We start from the raw sequence: 20309 nt of genomic DNA, 5'->3' as shown, positions 1-20309 counted from the left end.
GAAAGTCAAACTGAGGAATGAAAAATCTGTGCAGGCTGCTTTTGAATAAGTTGTAATTTTTCAAATGGAGGATGCAGTTTTCTCCATATCAAGTGAAACATTTTGGCATACAAGCAAAAACTGATTTTGCTAGAAAATACTGCTACAAATCTAACAGACTTAGCAATGATCTTAACCTAAACTGTAATGCAATTGTAGTTTGGTACAATAATGGCATTACTGGAAAGACGAATTTGAACAAATCCTACGACAATATGGTATGAGTAAGCAGTTATAAAGGATAAATTCAATTTCATATGTTTTGATAGAAGTGACTGACCATAGATAGAACTAAATTTATGTAAAAGCAGTTGTTATTATACTAAATCAACTTAATTTCTTTCACACAAGTCAACTTTCTGTTGTAAAGAGAGTTAAGAGCTGTCAAGCTTGGGCATGATAAAAACAGGTTTTCATAGAACTATCTGACAAACCAAAATGTTTTAGATTACACTTATATTTGGGCAATATATAGATAATATTCTTTTTAAATGAGATTAAGTGATTATATATAAATTTCACAGATTTCACAGTATTGTGAGATAGTGATACTTAAAGTCACAAACACATTTTAACCTTCACAAGGCATATTGTCATTATCATGGTCTACAATGTTTGTGAATTCTCTGAGCTTTAACAATATACCTATTTCTTCCACATTGGGTGATATGTACATTTCTTTCCTTTTGCTTAGTGTAAGCTGTTCCCTCTCCATAAGCTGTTCCTTTCCATAAATAATACTCTAATGTTTAACCTCATTTTTCTATTTTATAAGTATCAACCTTTCAGCATGTTTTACAGGTGGTTAATAACATTTAAAGCAGTAGGAGTAGGATTCACACTTAGAACCAGTCATGCTGCTAACCCTCAGACAAACCTGAATGAAAGTACTCTGTCAATATAATCCTGTACTAGAGTTTGACCTAGCAGGAGGCAGTTTACCTTAGCTTGTCAGCACTGTTTATGGAGACGGTATGATCTTGGTTTCTGCAGCAGTCTAATTTTTACTATGGGACAGAAAAAATAGTAAAAAAACAAACAAACCAAAAACCCCCTATATTTCACAAGAATAGGGTCTTTTTGACATTGTGATACCTTACATATGTATGAGTAGATCACAATCCAAAGATGAAGCATAGTCTATGCAATTGAGAGTAGTCCAGTGAGTTGTACTTCCTACTTTTAGAATTCTGTGACTGTTGACCATGTTTATCTTTCCTCTACTTTTATTAAAGCCTTATATGACAAGGGAGTCAGCATTTAACTTTCTCTCTACATATAGGACTTTATAAGAGAAGGGGTCTTGCTATGTTGTTCAGCCCTGTCCTGAATTACTGAGCTCAAGTGATCCTCCTACTTTAGCCTCCCAAGAAGTGAGGAATACAGGTGCATGCCTTCCTGCCTTATTTATATACAGGATTTTAAAACCACTTCTTAGAAAAGTAGCATTGTAAAGGTCAGGATAGTCACCAGAGAATGCTAGTGTTCTGGGGACAAAAGCCATCAAATGATGAGAGTAAGGCAAAAGCATACCTTTATGTAGTCAACAAGATTCTGATATTCTATGTAGTTGCCTCCTCCTACCACAAAAACAATTGCCTAAAAGGTAAGTTGAAAGAAATATTTAAAACATTGTTGTAACATTCAAGCAACATGGTTTTTAATGTGGAAACTATGCAGGAATTGAGGTAAAAAGTACTAGCTAGCCAAAGGTTACATTGATAAACTTTAATAGTAAAGGACAGATTTTTTTTCAGGAACGAATTTGAAGAAAACAGTTTCATCCAGTTACAGAACTTTCTTCAAAGGGTACTACTATTAGGCAGGAAAATTTGGAAAACTTAGCACGTATTTCAAATGAAAACAGTCATAGTGTCCCAAATGTTTGGAGCTCCCATGTTAGAGCTTGGCACATATAAAATTCTCATTGCAACCTGAGACTTCTGAGGTTTTCTTTCATTTTTTTTCTTTTGGTGGTACTGAGGATTGAACTTTTGGCCTTGTGCTTGCTATGCAGGTACTCTACCACTTGAGCCACACCTCTAGTTCTTTTTGTGCTTTAGTTTTTTTTTTTTTTACAAAAGGTTTTATATTTTTGCCTCGAGTCAAGCCTCAGATGGTTATCCTTATACCTTATAGCCTCTTAGAGGTAAGATTACCAATATGTACCACCTTATTTGTTGAGATGGGGTCTTCCAACTTTTTCTTTTGGGATGGCTTTGAACTCCTCATATATGCTTCCCTAGTAGTTAAGATTATAGGCATGTGCCACTATACCTAGTTTTTTTTTTTTTTTGAGGGGTGGTGGTGACTTGAACTCAGGGCCTGGGTACTGTCCCTGAGCTTTTGTGCTCAATGCTAATGCCCTACCACTTGAGCAAAAGCTCCACTTAATTAGAGATAAAAGTCTGTTGGACTTTCTTGCTCAGACTGACTTCAAACTTCATCCATCTTCAGATCTCAGCCTCTTGAGTAGTTAGGATTATAGGTGTGAGCCACTGGTGCCTGGCTGTTAAGTCATTTTTAAACTTAAAAAGCACAAACAGCTGTATAAAGTGAAAAAAAAATAGTTTTTGAGAAAAAAAAAAAACAGGGTATACATAGGTTTATCAAAATTGTAAAAAAAAAAAAAGCCATTGTTTATAACAAATATGTTCCTCAAGGCTATTTGATAACCTTATCTCTTCTAAAAGCAGAAAGTTTTTATAAGAAACTTACCTCTTGGAATGGATTTTTGTTCCTAGGAACCGAGCTGAAAAAAAAGAAAAATGGTAGTGATTGATCATGGCTTTTAATATATGTAAAATGGATATAGGGCACATATATATTTCTGAGTACTGTTAAACATAGGTAGTTATAATTCTACCTCCTTCACGTACTTAGGAGGGCACTGGGTTCTTTAATTTTTTAGAGGGAAGAGCCACAAGAGGTGAAATTCTCAATACTTAAAAGGGAATGTAACAACTTCTTAACTTTGAAATAAAGTTCTAGAAGATAGAGCTCCCATAAGGAGGGGTGAAAATATGGATGCAGATGAAGTAGGTTTTTATGGGGCTCCAGAGCCAAACTAGGCACAGTAGCTACTGTGTGGGAATTTGTTTGCCAAAAACTAAATATATTTATGGTGAGAATAACTCAGGAAGAACAAACAGAAAATAGGAGGAAGGATCTGTATTTTGCTCTAACTTGTAATTTCTTTATTATAAGTTTATTTTGTGCCAATACTAGGGTTTCAAGGGGGTTGCTCTACCATTTGAGCCGCAGCTCCAGGCTTTTTAGTTAACTGGTACCTGGAGATAGTAAGAGTCTCACGGACTTTTCTTTGTACCTTGCTTCAAGCTACGAAGTAGCTAAGATTACAGGCATGAGCTACTGGCGCAAGAGATTTTTTTTTTGTGTCAGTTATGGGCTTGAACTCAGGGCATGTGTATTGTCCCTAAGCTCTTTTTTGCCCAAGGCGGGTGCTCTACTACTTTGAGCCACAGCGTCACTTCTGTTGCTATGTTGCTAGTTAATTGGAGATAGAACCTCTTGGACTTTCCTGCCTGGGCTAGCTTTGAACCATGATCCTCAGATCTCAGCCTCCTGAATAGCTAGGAATGCAGGTGTGAGCCACTGGCCTCCAGGAGATCTTTAATAAAGACATTTTTCAGATTTATATTTGAGTGTTAAAATAGGCTGACTAGTGATTCTATAGTAAGTTTTGGAAATCTCAACTAAGAGGAAAAAACTATTATAGCCTCTCTCAATTGTTCAGCAGCTGAACTCAGCTGTCATTGTTCCTCATCTCTAGCCCCTTCTCCAGAATATTTATCTGGGTCCCAGAAGTCTCTTTGAACTGCCTGCTAAGTGCTTAAGTTCCTCTCAGAGTAGAGATATGGATGAGGAGAGGTGAGACAGAAATGAGATGAGACAGTCTTACTAGCTATTAATAATGGATACTTGTGATGGGACAGCTCAGGAGAAGGTTCTGTTAAACATGAAAGTTAATTGTCTTACCAATATTACTCCTTATTATTGAATGTTATATTCATGATTAAACATTTCTTGGCTTCTACCAAGCAAAACATAGCTACTTGTTAGCTAAATACAAGGAATATAAAAAAAATGTCAGCCAGAGAACTGTCAGTATGGAAGAGCTAAAGGTCCACTATTTTGAAATATGTAACTAGTGGATTTTAGTGTACTGACCATGTTATGACCATCATTCTCTAATTTTAATGTTTTTATCACTCACAGAAGAAGTCCCTCTGCCCACTGGTCACTCATCCTTTCTATAATCTACTCAAATCCTTTCTTGCCAAGGATGCTTCTTATACACTATTGTTCTAGTAAATTCAGAAGGGAGAGTAAACACTTTAAATTACTGAACAACTTAATAATCCAGTGACTATATTATGTATCCTGACTCCCTTATGCAGATATGAAAGCTCTGGAGATGTCAAAGATAGAAAGTTCTAAAGATCTCAGATATCAGGCACAGGCATGAAACCAGCTAACAAGTTTCAGTGCCAGACATAATTATTCTCTTACTTTATAGGCTATTTTCATATCATCATGAATTAAATCTTATAGTACCCATAATAAAGAATAATTTACCATCCCATGTCTAATCAGAAATTGGTAGTGTTTTAATAATAATGGTTCCCAATGACTTGAATTTTGTAGAGCAATTTTAAAACCTCCACAAAATTTCTCAAAAATCCACAATAAAGTTGCTTTCTTTTCATTTTGGTACCATAAACATATTTGTTAGAAAAATTAACTAATTTCCTTCTCACACACTTGGTTTATCATCACTTGATAAACAGACTATATTTGTGTGTATATATTTGGGAGGGAGAAATCAACAAAATACTATATATAATTAGCCATGATTATCTCTGCATAATGAGATTAGAATATATCTCCTGGTCTGAACTTATAATAATAGCTTAGTTTTATGATATTAGGGATTAACCCAGGGCTTTGTGCATGGCAGGCAATTCTTCTACTTAAGCCAAGCTGAAGACCAGGGTCTCCTTAACATTCAAGGCCAGTGCTGGCTTTGAACTCAATATCCTATTTTCATCTCTTGGGTAGCTGGAATTATAGGCATGTACCATCATGCCCAGTGCAGTGCTTCTCTATATAAAACAATATGAAGCTGGGAGCCTTTGGTTCATGTCTATACTTTTAGTGGCTCAGCAGGCTGAGATCTGAGGATGAAGTCACCCAAGCAGAGAAGTTCTTGAGACTTTTCTCCAATTAAATACCAAAATGGCATATTAAAAGTGTGGGCTTGGGGCTAGGAATATGGCTTAGTAGTAGAGTGCTGGTTCAGCATGCATGAAACCCTGGGTTTGATTCCTCAGTACAACATAAACAGAAAAAACTGGAAATGGCGCTGTAGCTTAAATGGTAGAGTACTAGCTTTTAGCAAAAGCAGCTCAGAGACAGTGCCCAGGCCCCAGGACAGGCAAAAAAAAAAAAGTGTGGGCTTAAGTGGTAGAGGATCAGATGTGAGCAAAAAAGCTAGGCAAAAGTACAAGGCTTTAAGTTGAAGCCACTATGCCCTCCCTGCCAAACCAAACCAAACATTTCCAACTCTTGGAAGGAACCCCACAGTAAACCATATTAAGATAAAATTGCTTACCTGTCATTTCCCCGCAGCATTTTGGGATCAAAATATCTGTAGTCATCAGTTTCCTATTAAACAACAACAACAACTTTGGAATTTCTGTTCAGAAGATTACAGGCACAATACACTCTATTTTATGTGCTTTGTATGAAATTACTCATATAATTCCCACTCTGAGAGAAACTATTATTATCCCTGCTTTCAGATGGGCAAATTGAGATGAGAGATTATGTAAATAAGGTTAACACACTTAGCTAGAACTCCAGGTTTTGAACTACCATGTTACACTTCTTCTCAAAAACGTATCTGTCTTATAAGCTTAAAATAGTTAATATATCAAAGTACGTTTGTCTTTAGAATTTTTTTTTAAGTTTTGGTACCAGAAATGGGGTTTGAACTTACAGGCTTCAAGGTCTTACTTGGCTTTTGTGCTCAAGCTAGCACTTTGCTAGTTATTGGAGGTAAGTGTCTTGGGTTTGTCTGTCTGGGTTGACACTGAATCTAGATTCTCAGATTTCAGTTACCTAGTTGCTAATTATAAGTACCTGATTATAAGTCTGAGCCTCTGGTGCCTGGTTAGAATTTTATCTTTATGTGCCTGGGACTTTATTGAATATACAGCATATCTAACAAAGATTCAAATGTTCTGAAACTTTTGGAGGTAGATTTCAGAATTTAGAGTTCTAAAAGTTTATGTAACACTACATATCTACTATGAATAATGTGTTAGCACTTAGGATAAATAAAAACTAAAAAGTCTCAATCTGAGTGTAGATTTTACTAACTAATGAGTTAAATACAATCTATTTTCAAGCTTCAGAAATTGTGCATAACAGGCTAAATGGGCAACTTTTGAAACAAAATGAGTTAGTAAGTACTTCTCTACTATATGACTGTATGAGGATACAATTACTTCCCAATGTCTGCCTTCCTCTCCTTCCATAACAGGATCAGCCAAAGAAACTCCCAGAGTATAGACAGACTCATCAAAAGTGATAAATGACATACATAACATACTACATGTGGAGGTAGTTTTCAGTCTGTACCTAGTGGTGTATGCTTTTTATCACTGCACTCTCAGTAAAACCAAATGTAGAGTTAGAATCCTTAAACACTTGGCTTAAAAAAACCAGCCGGGTGCAGTGGCTCACACCTGTAATCCTAGCTACTCAGGAGGCTGAGATCCGAGGAACACGGTTCAAAGCCAGACCGGGCAGGAAAAGTCCGTGGGACTCTCATCTCCAAGAAACCATTCAGAAAACTGGAAGTGGCATGGTGGCTCAAGCAGTAGAGCACTAGCCTTGAGCTGAAGAGCTGAGGGACAGTGCCCAGGCCCAGAGTTCAAGCCCCAAGATAAACAATAAATAAATAAATAAATAAATAAAAAAGCAGTACCAGGTAAATATTTTGAGTGAAGATGAAACTTATTTTTTGCCTTAATTTCTAATTGAACGTTTACTCCGATAATGTAATTTCAATTTACTCAGACAAATCAAACATTTAATAAATGTAAATGATAAAAATGTATGTAAAAATTAGGTTATTGTATTTTGAAGCATTGAGATGATTCATTCAAGATTACCAGCCAGCTGGGCGCTGGTGGCTCACGACAGTAATCTTAGCTACTCTGGAGACTGAGAGCTGAGGATAGTGGTTCAAAGCCAGCCTGTGCAGGAATGTCTGTGAGACCCTTATCTCCAACTAGCCACCAGAAAACAGGAAGTGACACTGTGGCTCAAGTAGTAGAGCACTTGCCTTGAGCTGAAGAGCTGAGGGACAGTGCCCAGGCCCAGAAAGTTCAAGCCCCATGACTGACAAAAAAAAAAAAACAACAAAAAAAAAACAACAAAAAAGATTACCAGCCAAGTCTAAGTATATTTTGGTAACTCTAACAGTTTAGCATTCCAAAGTAATATATTCTCTAAGATCTTAGTACAAATAAATACTTCCTTAGAGCCTTTTCTTCATGTATTTAAAGATGCAGTGACAAAATCTATTATTACTATATATTATATACCACCATATCTGTATTTATTTTTAAGTGAAAGAATCTAATGCTTTTTAGCTTATCATTATAGATAATTTTCTCATTCTTTTCAAAATAGCAATTGCAAGTTTTAGGGTTTTTTTTTATTGCTGTATCTTGGTTTCCATGACTGAAATTTAAAATTTGTTTTTGTTAATTTTTCTTAAGTATTATTGGAATCATGTTAAAACAATTATCAGAAAAGTCTCATTAATCTGAAGATTCTGTTCTCATTGTCTTGCAAGTCTGGAATCCTAAGCTTCCCAGCCAAGTCTACAGTGGTTCTGTCAGCACAACTAGTGTTTTGATGAGGGTAGAATGATGCACCCTTTCATGATTCCAGACTCTTGTGATGCTAACCATGTTTTGTATGCCAGTACCAGTGTAGTCCTTATTTATGAATAGATTGTGATATTTACATAGCTTTCTTGAATTGCAAAAAGATAGTTTGGGAACCCATTCTTTACGTAAATGACAACAATATTTACCCATTTATTCAGCCAACAATTTCTCTCCAATTATTTCTTCAGTCCAAATTAAATAAGTGCCATCTGAACATATGTACTTTAAGCTGTACTATTCATTCCTCTCCTTCTCATTTAGTGTATTTAAATTGGTCAAGATCCTTGTATTATCACAGTGAATGCTTACTAGTTCTTTTTCACTTACAGAAATGAGCTTATTAGGATATATTTGACATTTAATGATACATATAGGATATATTCTAGTTTTAATCTGGATGAGAGCTGCTTAGAACAATTGTAGCAGCTGAGAAAACTCAGTTCCCTCTCTGTGATAATAGCTAAAAAATGTTCTTTGACAACATAAATTCTTTCTCTTATGTACTACTCTGTAATGATTAGTATCAGCAGTCTGATTTTATTACTTTCATATTAATGAGATTGATATATTCAAGAAGTTATGTATAAGCTGTGTCGAACATTACTTACAGGGTTTGACTTCATCTCCATGAGATTGTCTAAAATCCGAGTAACAGGTAGATTCTGCAGCAGAGATAGGATTTTGTTAAACATTAGAATAACAAATCAAGAGTTTGTTTCTTACTAATAACAATATAATCATTCCACAATTACTTACTTTTTGATTAAACACATCCTAAGATGAGGTATTTGGTAAATGGTAAAGAGGTTAGATATGCAAATACTCTTAGCACTCAAGTTTCCATAGAAAAGTATACTCAATAAATAGTTTCTTATAAAGTATAAGTGTATTTAGGTTTTAGTAGAAATGCTTTGACTATTTACTGATGTTTACTTTTTAATGTCAGTAATTATAAGCTTTTGTTTTGATCAAATAAGAATCCATTGTATTTTTTTCCATTTCCTTTCTGTTATTAGTTTTCTTATAGTCAGTTAACTTCATCGTTTGTGAAAAAATGTAAGATTAAATTAATACAGGTTTCTTCCTTTTCTAATAAAGGCATATTTGTATATCTTGACAAATGGGACTATAGATACACAATTTTATTGTCTATTTGCATTTTGCCTAGGATAAATTCTGCATTTTCAATGTTGTACTGCATGTCCTATTATAGAACAAATTCCAATTTCATCATGCAATGAAACACTGGTGATGGCAAGAGGTGTTGCCTTCTTGATGTACTCATAGACCTTGTGATAAAAATACCACTTTTACATTTCAATCTGACAAGCATTGCCATTATTTTGAACATAAGAACTCATGCAGCAGAAAAAATTTACTAAATGACTATTAGGGCTATTCAAAGCTCATTCCTAGTTGAAGAGTATTCTGCTCATTTTGAGCTGACACTACTTTGTGAATTGTACAGGATGTTCTGGAAAGAAGAGTTTGTATCTTGGAGACTACATCCAACAAAAGCAACATCAAATCTCATTACTCAAAACACTGTAGCTAACATATTACTATTTCACAAGGATTTTTATTTTCTTAGGTCATAAAGCATTTTATTGTTACTAAAATCAACTAGCACTAAGGAAAATGCTGCTTTACCCAGACAGAAAATATGCATTTCCCTTCTCCTTCTTCTAGATTAGTAAATAAAAATCTTTAAAGATAGTCTCAAGCAAGCAAAATGAAAATTGAGGCATTTCATTATTCTCTGATATTTGTGTTGGCTAGGAACTTTTAAATAGAAACACAAACACCAAATATTCAAGCTAAATGTACTTCCTGAATACTATTTAGAATTAAAAATACAATGGTTCAAAATTAAATAAACTAAAATTTTACCAAGCTTTAAATTGGTATCTTAAGTTTTTTTGGTTGGGTGTGGGGCTTGAACTCTGGGACTGGGTGCTGTCCTTGTCTTCAGCTCAAGGTGAGCGCTCTACTGCTTGAGCCACAGCGCCAGTTCCGGTTTTCTAGTGGTTTATTGGAGATAAGAGTCTCACGGACTTTGCTGCCTGGGCCAGCTTTGAACCGAGATTCTCAGACCTTAGCCTCCTGAGTAGCTAGGATTACAGGTGTGAGCCACTGACGCCCAGCAGGTATCTTAAGTTTTGTGGCTAATAAGTTTGTTCATTTAAGAAGTGCAAACCTTGAACTCCTCTAGGAAAGAATGGATTCAGATTAAAATCTCCAAGAATACTTTATCTAAAGGAAAAATTTATTCCACATATAAAAATAATAAATATGGATTAAGGGAACATTACAAATTATTTGTAAGACTGTACTAAATTTGACTATTTTAAATTCAGCCTTTTATACTTAATTCTGTTTAAGGGTCTGAAATTACATTAGTTAGACCTATACCAAACAGAAAACTTCAGAAAAGAATTTACAAGAGTCCAAGTTGAATCATACTTTTACTGTACTTGTGAAAATGAGATACAGTATTTTATAACATGTTTTCATTTATCATTAGGATTTCCCTAATGGCACAATTATGCCTTACAGTTCTTGCTACATTTGCCAATGATTATGCCAATGAATAACTTACTTGAAGTGTAGAGGCTAAAGGAAAAGTGTATCTTTAAAAGCATAAAACTATTTAACAAGACAACTGACACATTACTTAGCTGCTCTTTTCTAAATAAAGGTTTTAGTTTATAATTAAAATCTCAGTTTACATATCCAGAGTGGTTAACAAAGTTAATCAACATTTGCTGACTGACAAACCATTGTGGCACCACAGATTGCTGCAAATAAAAGAACATCCGAACAAAATTAATTCTTTTTGCTCATCAAAGTCTATTATTTTGTCTTCAAAAACAAAGGAGGAGGCAACAATGCTTGATAAGAAATGTACTCATTATCTTGCCCATGTTATTGTAACCCCTCTATACAGTATTTTCACAATAAAAAACACAAAAACAAAAACAAAAAACCCAACAACAACAACAACAACAAACACATTCACAGGTTGGGAAGGTGGCTCAGTGGTAGAGTGCTTGCCTTGCATGCATGAGGCCCTGGGTTGGATTCCTCAGCACCACATAAACAGAAAAATCCTAAAGTAGCACTGTGGCTCAAGTGGTAGAGCACTAGCCTTGAGCTGAAGAGCTGAGGGAAAGTGCCCAGGCCCAGAGTTTAGGATCCAAGAATGACAAAAACAAAAAAACAAAAACAACAACAAAAACCATTTACACACAAATTGTATACCTCAGTAAAAGAGATATAAATGAAATACAACCTAACAAAAACCCTATTCATTGTTTTAAAATCTGCAAGCATGTCTTTGTCCAGAACTTGCTGTTTAAATGAGATGGAAAAATACCATTCTACTGGTAACTGAATCAATTGTGATCAGAAATCTATTTTAGATGTAGATTTGAGACTGAGTCCCACTCACACAAAAACTTTAAAGCAAGGATTGCTATTTCTAAAATTTTCAAATTTAAATAAGTGAACTAGAAATTGATGTGAAAATAAAAGTCTATTTCTAAAAACCCTACTGGCTTTGACTTTAGTCATGTTTTATTTTTAGCCATTGGAAAAGTTTAAATAAAAACAATATTAACTTTATCCCTGATGGTATGATTGCTTCAAAAATAAAATGCAAATAAATATTCACAATAACTAAATAGATGATCTAATACATGGTCCTAGAACCAACCAAATAATTTTTGGCATTCTCTTAGAGTTAGCAACCTGCTGACCTACATTGCCAACATATATGTATATGTGGTAACTACTGCTAATTCTCCTTTGTGTCCTTGAGCTTCCATGATATTCTGACAATGATGCCAGAAGCTGTCCTGATGATCAGAACCTTGAAGACTGAAAAGCAGTAGATGGATCCCCTTGAAGGGAAGCTTGTATGGAAAGCTGTTTCTAGCCCAATAAAGAATCAGATGGGATATGTGGGACCTGGAAACATATTGATGATAAGGGATATCCATTGATGATAGACATGAAAGGGTCAACCACATACAGGTAGAGAGTAAGATAGATCCATCTCTCCAAAATTCTAAAATTATAACCAAAGGAAACTGACAGAGTGAAGCAAACACTCTTACACAACAGAGGAGAAAACCATAAAATATATAGTGAGTCTCCTCCCAACACCCAATCATATAGCACAGTAATGGCCAAAAAAAAAAAAAAAAAAAATCAAGAAAATAGGATTAAATAGATCCAATCAAACATATCCATCCCATTACCTGCCTGGATAATTAGCAACTCAAAGCAAATTTTATATCCTCTGCTTTCTGCTGCTTCCCATTATCACAGGGCATTTAAAAAAGTCTCAATACAATATCATCATTAAACCATATAGGTACGGTGTCCATAACACCCTGGTTTTCTTAAGGTTTCACAAATAAAAATTATATATATTTTGGGCATTCAATTTGATATTCTGATGTCTATTCTGTAAGCTAATTATGACATAACTCAAAAGCCAGTGTTAAAATTTACTATTGCATAAAATTCTTTTGTAATCTTCTTATCTAAATTATAATCTTAAAGGACATACATTGTGATTAGAGTTGCCTTTTTTATAATTTTTATTGAGATCAAATGATTACAATGTAAATTTCACAGTATTGTGAGATAGTAATAGTTAAAAGTCATAAATATATTTTTAACCTTCATGAGGCAAATTGTAATTATTGTGGTCTATAAAGTTTGTGAATTCTATGAGCTTCGACATACATAGCTTTTTCAAACTTTTAAAAATTTGTTGCCAATTCATTTTTAAAAGGAGTACATGAACACATGAATAAAAGAAATTAAGACAAATTACGAAACTTTGCACTACAATATTCATCATCACATTTTTGTACAATTATCCCTACAGAAATGTATTTCCATTCTTTAAATATCTTTTAACTGGTTTTATGTCATAGTTGATACTTGTGATGTATAAAATTCATGCTGCCCAGAAAACACTGTATAAAAAGTTCTTTATAAGTGTCCTAGAGAACAGGAAATGGTTGTTTTTTTTTTTTTTGTCTAACTTACTTACAGACTACAATCTAATAATGAGTAAAAGAAATTTTTTACAGATGTAGGAGGTGTCCCCTCTTAGTTCTCAAACTATTCTAGGTGTCCCTACTGTAATGCCTCTAAGTTTTGGAGTATTAGGAAATTCAACCTTTAAATAATAGGAAATTCAACCTTTAAATAACTAGTTATAGAATAAGGACTCTTTATTGTAGAAAAATCTGATAATGATTATTAAGAATGACTAGACATATCCACACAATTTTATTCCATAATTCAGTGGTAGGAATTTATAACGTGGGTAGAAACTAAACGTAGATAAATACTTGCACTGAAAACCCAACATTTACAGCTTGAGTATAGGGCTGGGAAGGTGGCTCAGTGGAAGAATGCTTGCCTTGCATGCATGAGGCTCTGGGTTCGATTCCTCGGCACCACATAAGCAGAAAAAGTTGGAAATGGCACTATGGTTCAAGTGGTAGAGCGTTAGCCTTGAGCTGAAGAGCTGAGGGACAGCACCCAGGCCCAGAGTTCAGGCCCCATGACTGACCAAAACCAAAAAACCAAAAAACCCCCCAACAAAACCCTGAAGTAAAGCTTGGGTGTACATCCTTCTATATTCTCTATTTTTAAACAACAAAAGAGATCATAGTTGATTTACTATTTTAAAATGTTTATTTTCATGTTATAATTAAACCGAACCACTGTATGACCACATATATCTCCTCAAATTCTGAACCTTTATATTGTTTTAAAACACTAATGGTTCTCCTTTGATGGCAAAAATATTTTACAGGTAAGATAGTAACAGATTATTTCAATCATTAACTTTTTGCTTAGGCTCGCAAAGAAGCTCCTGATCTGTCTTCTGAGTAGCTGGGATTACAGGCATGAATCATTGCATCTAGACCCCAAATTTTACTTTTAACCAGTGAGAAACTTCATATGTCAAAGCAGTACACTGTTTTTAATGTTAAGAAAACAAACATATTTAAGGTTATAATGGATTTGTTTTTATATTTCAGTAATATACAAATAAAAAATTGTTGTAGTATAATAAAATTAACAGACCAATTTGGATGCCTCTTAAAAGTACCATTAGAGAATCAGAAAACTAATGTATATCAGTTAAAACAACAACAACAAAAAAACAAAAAACAAGACATCTAAGTATTCAACAGTAGCTCCTTATTGGCAAAAAGAGATAATGAAAATAAAATGTACCCCCAAGTACTTAGAAGAAATAATTCAGTCTGGAATTATCTGAAAGGAAGTTTTGGAAAATAATGTATCCTTTAATTAAAGCAAATTTTTCATTGTTCTTTACTGACACGACATGAAAAGTGTTATTACTTATTCAAAGAAAGAAACTGAATAAAAAACCCTACTTTGAAACTAGAAACCTACAGAAAAGCCAAGGATAGAGAAAACATTCCTTGTACTTAAATAGAAATGATGTTTACATAAAATTCCATAAAAAATGTATGATCAAAAAAGTGTGAGGAAGTTTAGAGAAATATTTTAATATTATTAAATATAGACTCAATATTCATACCTGGATACCTGACTCTTATTCCTCTCATTGTTACAAGTGGAGTATCTGTGTGAACTACTATAATTTGTAGTAAAGACAAAATAAAAAAAAACATGAGTAGGGAGGTTGGAGGGGAAAGATGCCAAGCATTGAAGGGTACTTTTAATAGACCAATGTGTAGAGTATCATAAACCAATGTGTACAGTGAACTTGACTTATTCCCACACTATAGTTTTGACCAAGCATAGTCAAAAGAAATTTCCAAAAACAAAATTTTTTAAAGGTCCATGTGTGTATTACAATTGATAAAGCTGTTAGCACAGTGTTATTGCCAGTGCTGTTTAAATCTTAGTGACCTACTAAGTTTCCCTATCCTTAATTTTGTGAACCTATAGTAAAGCAAGGTAAACATTAGGACAATCCTCCCAAGAGCCAAGAAAAGTGTAAAGTGTAAAGTCTGTAGTGGACACTGGTGTTATGGGAAAAATGACTCAACCACTTGCAGTACATCTCCGAGCTCTATGCATCCTGAACATTCATGGATTTTTCTCGCTTTGAACCATGTATCCATGGACACCATGACTCTACTGCATTTGAAAATTTTCATAATAAAAAACTTTTTTTTTTTTTGGTGGTGCCAGGCTAAAGAATGAACCAATGGTCTTCCACATACTAGGCAAGCACTGTACCATTTGGATTACATATCAAGCCCTTTTGTTTTTGAGATAGGTTCTTGCTGTTATCTTTGCCTCCTAAGTAGCTGGGATTACACTCATGTACCTCTATATCTGGCAGCAAATCCATTCTGAAAAGAAAACAAATCAACTAACAATGAATAAAGCAATATATTTATACTTTAGAGTTTTAAAAAACCCCCAAAGAGACAACAGAGATGATTCTATATGGGGGCTGGGAAGGTGGCTCAGTGGTAGAGTGCTTGTCTTCCATGCATGAGGCCCAGGGTTCAATTCCTCAGCACCACATAAGCAGAAAAAACTGGAAGTGGTGTTGTAGCTCAAGTGGTAGAGTGCTAGCCTTGAGCCAAAGAGCTGAGGGACAGCGCCCAGGCCCCGAGTTCAGGCCCCATGACTGACAAACAAAAAAACAAAAAACAAAAAAACCCCAAAACAAAAAAACAAATAAAAATATTTTATATGTAAAAGTAAAGATTTTTAAAACTTAAGAAAATGAGCTGGGCATGGTGGTGTACACCTCCAATCTCAGTCTTTTGGTGGATAAGGCTAGAGGATTGAGTTCAAAGCTAATGGGTTACAAAGCCATGTGAGGTCAGTCTGGGTACACAGCAAAACTGTCAAAGAAGGAAATAATAAGAGGAGGAAAAGGAGGAGATATAGGAAGTAGAAGAAGAGAGAAAGAGGAAGATGAAGGAGATGAAGAAGATGAAAAAGGAGAAGAGGGGAAAAAAAGGAGAGGAAGGAGAAAATCAAGCTTTTAAAAAATTAATCCCAAATAAACTGCATAAAATACTTTTCCAATTTACTCAAAACCTAAGACTATATATTAAGTTTATTAGCTTACTATTTATTAGCTTACTTAGAATATGTAAAATGATATTAATTATATGGCAGTTCATTATTCTAGACAAGTTAAGCCTTTTTCAGTTAGTGCTTTCACAAACCTAAAGTAAAAAAAAACCAACCAACCAAAAAAACTCAAAACACCACTGATGTTCCAATGAATAAACCTTAAGCTCTGAATTACATATGTAAAAATATTCTCATCTTCTCACATATTCCAATAAAGAACATCTTGATACTATTTTATTCCTAATATTTATTACTCAAATCAATCTAGAAGTTGAACCTTTCAATGTTTGTTTAAAAGCTATAGTGTATTTTCTAACAAGTGTACTTACTTGCTGCTTCAGTACCAGGTTCTTCACTCCTTCCATCACAAATTGTGATCCTGTATTCATGACTCGTGATAAGAGACTAGGGTAGGGTAAGAAAGGAGGACCACACTAAGTACAAATTACTTCTCCAGATGATTACATAGAAAATATCTGCATGGTTACATACCACATGTGATGCTCACTGCATCTGGCACTTGATTTTCACTAACGAGAAAGGGCCTTGCTAATTTCTGCCTCCATGAATATCATTACTGCCATTTTAGTCTCAAATAAACTAGTCGTAAAACCCTAGTAGTTATTTAAAATATAATAAATCAGACCCTCAAAATAAACATGCATTTACTTTCATATTGATAGTTTTTAGTGATACTGGGGTTTGAACTCAGGGCCCACTGTTTGCATGGGAAGTGTTCTACCAGTTAAACCACAACACTCTAAACCTTCTTGTTTGTTTTCTAACATGGTCTTGTTTTTTGCCTGAGGCTTGGATGAAGATCCTCTTACCTCCACTTCCCATGTAGCTAGGACTATTGGTTGTGCTACCATACTCAGCCTTTTTTTTTTTTTTTTGGTGCCAGTCCTGGGACTTGAACAGAGTGCCTATGAATGTTCCTATTGAACGTTTTTTGCTCAAGGCTAGAGTTCTACTACTTGAGTCCAGCTCCATTCTGGATTTTTTTGGGTGGTAGTTAATTGGACTTAAGAGTCCCATAAATTATTTCTGCCTGAGCTGGCTTCAAACCACAATCCTTAGATCTCAGCCTCCTGGGTAGGTAAGATTATGGGCATGAACCACTAGCAATCTGCTACCCAGCTTATTTTGGAGATAGCATCTCACTAACTTAAATTCCAGTTGGCATTAAACCCTGATCCTCCCATCTCCACCTTCTGAGTAGCTGGAATTATCATGCCAGGCCCTTAAACATTTTAATTCATTAGCCTTAGGTATAGATTTTAAGTAAAATTAAAAATTCCTTGCATTTCCAATTGCTTTAATGGTGAAATAATAAAGCAATCCAGATATTGTACTTTAAAACATACATAATGACACTATGTATGTCTGCATATCAACTGTACTGTGTTCTTTACATGGTACCAGTTAGATCCAACCCTTTATTGAGTCAGAATTATTATTGTGTTCATTGTCTCTGTAATAAGAAGCCATTTTTAGTCCTGAAAATTTCCTTGATTTCATTTGGGACCTACACCTGCCTAATAACTAGGCCTGAGTATTCAGCCTCAAGTCCACACAAGGTAAGGTTATCAACATTGATGTTAAAATACTGGTAATCTCCAAAAATTTTTTAAAATGAAAAATACAATGTCCTAGGAAGAAGCAGCACATGAAACCAATGGTTAACCCCATGTTAAAGGTATTAGCTTATATTTTTAAAAGAGAATTTAGCTGGACAATGGTGGCTCACACCTGTATCCTTAGCTACTGAGGAGTCTAAGACCTGAGGACCCTGAGCCACCCTGGGCAGGAATGTCCATGAGACTCTTATCCCAATTAACTACTAGAAAACTGGAAGTGCAACTATGGCTCACAGTGGTAGAACACTAGCCTTGAGTGAAAAAGCTCAGGGACAGTACCCATGCCCTGAGTTCAAGCTCCATGACTGACAGAAACAAACAAACAAACAAACAAACAAAGAGTTTAAAACACACAAGGAAGCCAAAAGCATGTTGATATTTGTTATATATCATAATGAAAACATTCTGGCAAGTGTCAGGCATTGTATTTTAAGGCATGAAATACTAATGTTTGGAGTACAAAAATTCAATTAGTAGTAGTAGTACTCACCCCATTGGTTTAATTGTGGTGCTGCCATAGCTGGTGGGAGCTGAGGCCATCTTTGCAAAAGCCCTAAGAAATGAGACATACACTTAACAGTTGATAAAGTTACCAGTTAGTACTAACTTCTATTATGCAGACATTTTCTAAGAGAACTAGATTTCAATGAATACAACTATATTATAATTAGTACTGAAACACTGAGATTCTTTAAAAAACACAATGCAGAGCTGGGAATGTAACTCAGTGGTAAGAATGTTAGTCTAGCACCAACAGGCCCCCTGGGTTCCATCCTTAACACAGCAAAAACACATACAAATGCAACACAAACGTCACACAATTTTTCTATTATCCAATTACTATCAAGAACTGACTTAATAATAATAATTAGGTTTACTTTGTAATTCTCCAGATCCCATACTCCCTTGTTCCTAGACATATATATAACTTTGCTTATGCCATCCTTCTTCAACAGAAATTGCACCTTTCTTTTTAACTTAGTTCCAATTTTTTTTTTTTTTTTGGTTATGGGACTTCAACTCTGGGCCTGGGCACAGTCCCTCAGTTCTTCAGCTCAAGGCTAGTACTCTACCACCTGAGCCACAGTGCCACTTCCGGTTTTCTGGTGGTTTATTGGAAATAAAAGTTTCATGGACTTTCCTGCCTGGAGTGGCTTTGTACCATCATCCTCAGATTTCAGCCACCTGAGTAGCTAGGATGACAGGCGTGAGCCACTGGCACCCAGCTCAAAAGTGAATTCTTAATCCTTACGCATAATTCTCTTACCCAATGATTTTCCCATTCATCTATATTCTAAACCACCTGCTTTTAAATTTATTTTCTTTCCTTTCGCTTAGTATCAGCTGTTCTCCGTTTCTCTCTCATTCCCATCACCAGCCTTGAGTTGCTTAGTTTACTTTCATCAATGTCCAGTGCAGCTGATGGGCTCCTTTGCTATACTTTTTTCACCAACTTTCCACTGATTCTATGCTCTGCTCCCACCTTCCCTCAGATGTGCACATGCATACACCATATATGAGGTAAAGAATAGTCACCTAAAACAGGTAAGAAAAATTTACAAGATGTCCTTTATTCCTTGCCTTTGGGGTTCTTTTCAATCTGTTTATTATTTTATGCACATATGAAGAGGTGCTTGGGTATTACAATTTGGTGTTATTCTTCCAAGACTGACTTCTTTTGGTTTCATTGTGTATGGGCATCTTGAGTCCTGCTTACTTTGTCATATCTTGTTGTGTTTTGAATCTCACATCTGCATATTGGGGAGACCATGTGCCGTTTGTCTTTCTGATCTTGGCTTATCTTGCTCAACATGACTTGTTCCATCCATTTCCCTTCAAATGCCACTATTTTATCCTTTGGAATGGCTGTGTAAAATTCCATTGTATATAGGTACCACAATTTTCGGATCTATTCATCTGTAGTGGGACCATCCGGGCTTTTAATTATGTAGTAATTTTCAATTCTTTGTAAATGTCTATACTCTCTCTAGCTAGTCTGTAAGATTTTTAAAGTTTGGGCAAAAACCTCCTAGACATATCTTAAAAAGTATTTCTTCTCTATGAACAATCTTTTCACATTTTTTTTTACAGAATCTAGAAAACAGGAGTGCTTCCAGATTGTAATACTTTGAGGTAGCAAACTGTTAAGATGTCATATATTCTTCTAATCTTTGGATATATGCATATGTAACAGTTATGATTTAAACATTAAAGTCAGCATAATTTTGTACATTTTTCTATAACATTTTATATCGATCACCATTACTTCATAATGATTCTTAGTTGTTTTCTAAATGAAACACATACACACACACACACGCATGCACGCAAAAAAAGAAAAACAAAAATGAGGGTGAGGACCTAAAGAAAATGTTGTGAGAGTTGGAATAAAAGGAGTCACTAATATGTGGTGGTTCAAATGTTAAAATTGTTCAGTCAATCTTGAGAAAATCTATCAACAACAGGAAGACAATTCCCAAAGACAACACAAAAATTTCAATTTTGATCAGAGGAG

The 20309-nt window shown here is 34.9% G+C and overlaps 1 protein-coding gene across 2 annotated transcripts in view; it reads right to left on the bottom strand.

Annotated features, from left to right (window-relative positions):
* Scfd1 (sec1 family domain containing 1) overlaps positions 1-20309 on the bottom strand; it is a 98508-nt gene that overhangs the window by 8020 nt on the left and 70179 nt on the right. For both annotated transcript variants that reach the window (XM_070026233.1, XM_070026223.1), the window contains 6 exons: positions 18285-18347; positions 16484-16559; positions 8636-8689; positions 5675-5727; positions 2758-2791; positions 1573-1638 (listed from right to left, as the gene is read on the bottom strand). In XM_070026233.1, coding sequence (XP_069882334.1) covers positions 1573-1638; positions 2758-2791; positions 5675-5727; positions 8636-8689; positions 16484-16559; positions 18285-18347 — 346 coding nt within the window. The remainder of the gene's footprint in view (positions 1-1572; positions 1639-2757; positions 2792-5674; positions 5728-8635; positions 8690-16483; positions 16560-18284; positions 18348-20309) is intronic.

This window comes from Dipodomys merriami, unplaced genomic scaffold (genome assembly GCF_024711535.1).
Source record: "Dipodomys merriami isolate MVZ:Mamm:240054 unplaced genomic scaffold, mDipMer1.0.p SCAF_1, whole genome shotgun sequence".
NCBI lineage: Eukaryota > Metazoa > Chordata > Mammalia > Rodentia > Heteromyidae > Dipodomys > Dipodomys merriami.
The sequence above is the reverse complement of the archived record's forward strand: the minus strand, read 5'-3'. Positions and strand labels throughout refer to the sequence as shown.